General features: G+C 32.6%; 1 protein-coding gene across 1 annotated transcript in view; it reads right to left on the bottom strand.

Moving 5' to 3' along the window:
• Positions 1–1,873: 1,873 nt before the first annotated feature.
• LOC142337051 (uncharacterized) overlaps positions 1,874–6,000 on the bottom strand; it is a 100,657-nt gene continuing 96,530 nt past the window's right edge. Inside the window, exon 4 of the mRNA XM_075386111.1 lies at positions 1,874–2,098. Coding sequence (XP_075242226.1) covers positions 1,997–2,098 — 102 coding nt within the window. The 3' untranslated portion in view covers positions 1,874–1,996. The remainder of the gene's footprint in view (positions 2,099–6,000) is intronic.

Genomic DNA, 6,000 nt, shown 5'->3' with positions numbered 1-6,000 from the left:
AAAATTTCAACAAAACGACGTTATCTTTGGTTGCCTTCAAAAACTTTCCTCTCTGATTGAATCAGTTGGAACGAAACACCAAATTAGAAGTCTACCAGCGTGCAATAATTCATACATAGAACAAGTTACTAGTTCAGTTACAAATATCTCAAAATATCTCAGATTGCCAAATTTGCTACGAAATAAACCTTGGTGCAGAAGAATTCGGAAAAAAAAACAGACATATAATTGATTTGAAAAAGTTATCGGCGCCTTTTAAAAAAACTATATAATTAAGCTTTTAGAGATAAACATTAGTTTTTAAAGTGTAAAAACTCGTTGCTGAGAGAAAAGCTGTGCATGATCAAAATCTACTCAGGAGTGGCTGAGGAAATTAATTCATAGCGGCTGTATCTTAGAAAATTTTTTGGTGTCAAAAGTTTTGATAGGGGAGATGTTCGAACCCGCGTTTTTCGTGATAACAGCCAGTGGCAACTTGTCTTAACGATAATGCCTTTGCAAATCGGATTTAAAACACAAAAAAGCAAAAAAGAAGTGTGAAAAAGGCTCTCAAAAAATCATGGTAGAGAATGGCCTGGAAGAAATATAGAACAAGAAATGACCGTCCGATGAAACACCAAGAAGAAACTCCAAGATCATCACAACAACGCTAAGCTCAGTTCACAGCTTTGCAGCTATAAGCAGATTTCGGGTGACAATTGAAAAACTGGACCCATCTAATTTTTGATGATTGCTTGTTATTGCGTAAAAATTTTTGGAAAACCTTAAATTGGATCCTGAGTCACATTTTGAGTTTTAAATATAAAATAATAGATCAGCGAAAACCATCACTTCTTTGTTTGCTTAGAGCCTAAAAACTAAAAAACTGACTGCTGTAATTTGTTCATTCAAATTACTGTCTGTGTTTGCTTCAGATAAAATTTCCTTAAGACTGGTTGCTCTTTTTGAACTTTTTTATTTGCTTCCTGTTAAACTGTTTCATTTTGTAAAATGTAAACAGAGTTGCTCTTAAAGAAATTGCTTCAATTTCAGTTTCGCAAAACTGGTAATAAAAAGATCATTTTGTCTCAGAGCAGAGAAATTTTTTTACCACTTGAAAAGTATGTTGGAACATTCTGTGCTAAGCACAGTCTCGCAGGAACCCGTCTTGTTGACTCGTTCTTGTCTTTTTATGTGTTTTTGTCCTCTAGTAATAGCCAGAAGAATTGGTACCCTGGTAGAGACTGGATGTTAATTTTCTTGCCATGAATAATAGTCTTGCAAGATTATCATCCGAATTTCTTACCTCAAAAACAGCTCCTTTGAAAATCTCTAGGACACATTCAACCAAGCTAAACGAAGAATTTATTCTTTTTCTTTCAAGCAATTGAACTTTTTTCACCCAAGTTTTCACCGGTTACTTCTCGTTTCATTTAATAAATTGTTTTTAGCACATTCCACTTAATCGTTGTTTTTGATTAATCGCCGAAAAACTTGTTTTTTATTAACGCCCATTCATTTAACAGTTGTTGTTTTTTCTGTTCATTCAGCTCGTTCAGTCGAAAGTAGTTAAGGGTTTTGAGCTGAATTTTGTCAGTATTCGGCTCATTTTCAGTGGATTTCTAATGCCAACTGAAAACTCATCAACACACATTATTACGCTGACATCCAGATACAGGTATTTTTGCAGCTCTCAACCGCTCTGCTTTATCCACTGAAAGCGATACCTTGACTCACACTCAGGTATGCTATCAATATATATTATAATTTCAGATTACTATTACAAAGCAACCGTAAGAACTATTCTGAAAAATCACATATTATGAATTATGTATGTTTCAATCAGCTCATCGAGAAACCAGTTTCGTAAAATAAAAACAAGATAAAAAAATAATTGCAAAATAAGAAAAGTTTTAATTAATATTTAACTATTTGCTTAATTAATTAGGTTTATGTTTTGTACATCTGACAGCTGCCATGTCAAACTTTGCCTCGTAGAAATCGTTTTGTGTTTCAATTAGTCGTAGTCGCCTGCAATCGTGTTACTGGGATGACCATCTTCGTCTGTCACAACCCAGATGCCTTTATTCTCTTCCAGAGGGTCATTGTACTCTGGTACCTGCAGTAACAAACATTAATAATACATTCTGTTGCTATGTAACGCACTCGTGAAGCTATATAAATTATCTATTACTGTACTATAAATTATCTCACTTGAGTATTATTATCCTGAAAAGCGTTTCTGATCATTTTTAGGAAAGTTTAAACTATTGGGTTTCTTTTGTCTATTTAGGGACGTTGGATAATTCGGCATTTGCTATTTTACCCTGACCCGGGCTTTTAAATTTTAGATAACTCTTAACTGTCCCAGACGCTATGCCCTTTTCGTTTTTCCCAATCTCAAACATGTAATTTAAAACAATCGGTTGATTAATATTACATGCTGTCAAATTATAATTCAAACAGAGCTCGAATTTTTCTCGAATAAAAACTCCAAGATTTGGTTTAATGTGAAAAAGTGCGCTACGAAAAAAATAATTAATTCCTTTAACTTCTTTTCTGTTAGAACTTGTGAATTTCAAGCATTTCGTCTCTTATATTTTTCCTTAAATTTGTTTTTAGAGAATTTCCTTCTTACCCTTGGAGATTTATTCCACCTACAAAGGCAATTTCTAATTTAAGCCGTGGCATTAAGTGAATGGAATTTTATCTGTACGCTCATTTATGCTAACAACAACGTTTCAACAACTTTAAACATTTTCCTGTTTGAATTGTTTTGGATGTTGATTTGGAAAACGTTTAATATTTGAAAAACCGCTAGGAGAATTTTAATTTGAACAAACATACCTCGTGCAATTTTGTATTTGTTTCTCAGAAAAAAAATGAATTTTATGCTCCAATTATTATGCTTTTTGATTGTACGCTTATTGTTCCGACCCCACTTGTGGGGGGAGGAACTATATGCTCAAATGGGTTTTTTCGTTCAGACAATTTCGGCCGATCGATATATTCATCATAGGGAAATGTGAGTGGTATCTTTAAAAAGCTCGTCCAGCTTTGAATTCAAAATTAAAACGATTTTTCTGAATTTCGGTTTTTTCAAGGAGTTATCGAGGATTGAAGTTATGTGTGAACATGGAATATTTGGCATGATTTTGTTCACTTTTAGTATAATTTTTCTTCAAATTGCGATATTTTTTACAAAAATATTAACTCAAAGTTACATTTCACGCCACAAAACAAAAGGATTTTTTGTTTCTAATAGACGAAAGGCAATAAAAAGACCATTGGGATGTTTACTATAAAAAAATTCGAATTCTATTTGAGAGCTGTTTTTTTTAGAGAACTTTTCATATTTTTTTGTATCGCCTAGTGATTACTCACTTCTCATATCGAGATTCGTTCTGTTAATGACAAACCTCCTTTGCAGTCAAAATTAAGCCCAATGAACAAAAAATTCGTTTTCAAGGAATCGGTCATGGTTTTTTTGGCTTCGACTCTCAGTTTTCATAATTTTTAAAGAAATTTGATTTTTTGTTTGAGGTTTAATTAAAGTTTTGGAGTCCTATGCCATAAATTTGATGGTTAAAAGTGCAAAAGGCCTCGTAATGACCATTATGTCAACCGACCTAAAGCTCTGAAAGGACAGCTAATGGCTGTTAAGACTTGAAATATAATTTTCCCAACTTTATTTTTGAACATTAACCAATCTTAAATTTGTTTTCCTGAACTGTAAGTCAGTTTCAGTATTGACAGGACCTCCTTCCTTTCTACTGCAACCGAAATCAATCTGTTAGCGGCTTTGCAACCAAAATTAATCTGATGTAACTATTGGTTTTATGACTTCGATGCTACAAGATTAAAAAAAAACTTTTAATAAAATTGGCTATTTTTGTATATTTGGTTCCTGTTAAAATCTTATCACACTATCCTGAAAATTGACAGCTCTCTTTGGCTTAGAGAAGACGCTCAATGTATTGTAGATAAAATTTTTAAGAGAAAAGCTTGTGGTCTGAATGGCGTCGACTCTTCCCGCACCTTTCTACAAAATTTTTGGTTTTTTCCGGTATTTTTTGTTGTTTTCATAGTCATGAGGCTTATTTTGATTTCTTATTGCTAGCCTATGCATAACAAACATTCTTTTCCGCCCATTGAGGAGAATCTGATTGTTTTTATTGACTTCCGTTGAAAGCGATTTAATTAAAGGAACTTTAAGTCATTAAAAATAATTTTTCGAGATTTTTTTTTGTATTTTAACCAATCTTAAATTTATTTTAGAGAGCTGAAAGTCAGTCTCAGTATTGATGAGACCCAATTTTGTTCTTCTTCAATCAAAATTAAACTGGTTAGCGGTCTTTTCTTCTAAATATTGGTTTTGTGACTTCGATGCAACCAGATTTGAAAAATTTTTTTGATAATTTGGATAATTTTGCATTTCGGTTCTGTTGAAATCTTATCACATTATCCTAATTTTGATAGCTCCCGAAAGTTTAGAGAAGACGTTCAGTGGATCTTAGATAAAAATTTTAGATAAGTTTATGGTTTAGATGGCTTGGACACTTAATTATCGCATTTTTCTACTGAATTTTGATTTCTGCTTGTATTTGTTGTTTTCATAGCCATAATACCCTTTGTAATGTTTTATCGATTATCTTATCATTTATATATGCATGAAAAACATCCTTCGTCTCCGATCGAGGCATAACTGAGCGTATTTTTTGACTTCCCGCGAAAGGTGTTGAAGTTAAGGCCTGGTAAGAATTTTTAAAAAAAATCCGCAGAAATTTTTTGAACATGTACCAATCAAGAATTTTTTTGTCGTGACTTTTAGAAACTCTCAGTAATTTATGACTGGTAAAAATCTTTAAGAAACTCTTAGCTACTTGTAAAAAACTCATAACTTGTAAGAAACTCTAGGAAACTCTAAGAAACTCTCAGTAAGAAGCTCTCAGTTGGACCCCTTCTTTTCAGCATCAACCAAAATTAATCTATTTAGTCTGTTTTTATCGTCTAACTATCGGTCCTATGAATGCGAAGAAGAGTTTTTTTAAACTTTTTTTTTGGATAATTTTTTTTGTAATTTTGGTTCCTTTCAATATCATATCACATTATTCTAATGTTGAAAGTTCCCATTGGCTTAGAGAACACGTTCAATGTAGATAAAAATCTCAGAGAAAAACTTATGTTCTAAATGGCATCAACACTTTCTTCTCGCGTTTTTTTATGAATTTTTGGTTTTTGCCCGTATTTGTTGCTGTTTTCATAGTCAATGACTTATTGTTATGTCCGTTTGCTGACTTATGAGTGCCAAAGATCTTTTTTGTCCCATTGAGCCTTATTTTAGCGTTTTTATTGGCTTCTCTTGAAAGCTATTGATTTTAATTGCGTTGACACTGAGGATTTTCTCAAATATTCTGTACTTATTTTCCGTACTTGTTCTTATTTCTTGTTTTTTAAATTACATTGCTAAAAAAGAAGAATCTCCTTGCTGTAAAAAAATTAATTGGAAATAGACAAGGTTTCACTGAGAAGTTCATTTAATGACTGCGACACTTTTCGCGCTCTTTTTTTTAACTTTAGTTTTTGCCTGTTTTTTATATTCTTTACGTAGCCGTAATTGCTGACTGGTCTCGGAAGCTTGGAGCCGAATATTGAATGGATGGTGTTCCCAAAGCAGTCAGTTTAAAGCGAATCGCCTTAAGTTTATGATATTGTTCATTTTCTTGATTTTTTAAACTTTTAAGATTTGTTGTTCTTTTCGTCAACTTGTTACCTATTCTCGTCATTGATATCTCTCTTTGGCTTAGAGAAGTAGCTCAATGTATAATAGATAAAGTTTCTAGAGAAAAACTTGTGGTTTGAATGGCTCCGACTCTTTCTTCTCGCACCTTTCTTTAGAATTTTTTGTTTTTTTCCGGTATTTTTTGTTGTTTTTATAGTCATTAGACTTATTGAGCTCTCTTATTGCTAACCTATGCATGACAAACATTTTTTCCCGTCCATTGAAGAGTATCTGATTGT

Source organism: Convolutriloba macropyga, chromosome 3 (genome assembly GCF_964194025.1).
Source record: "Convolutriloba macropyga chromosome 3, txConMacr16.3, whole genome shotgun sequence".
In the NCBI taxonomy this organism is placed as follows: Eukaryota; Metazoa; Xenacoelomorpha; order Acoela; family Convolutidae; genus Convolutriloba; species Convolutriloba macropyga.
This window is presented reverse-complemented; position numbering and strand designations above follow the sequence as displayed.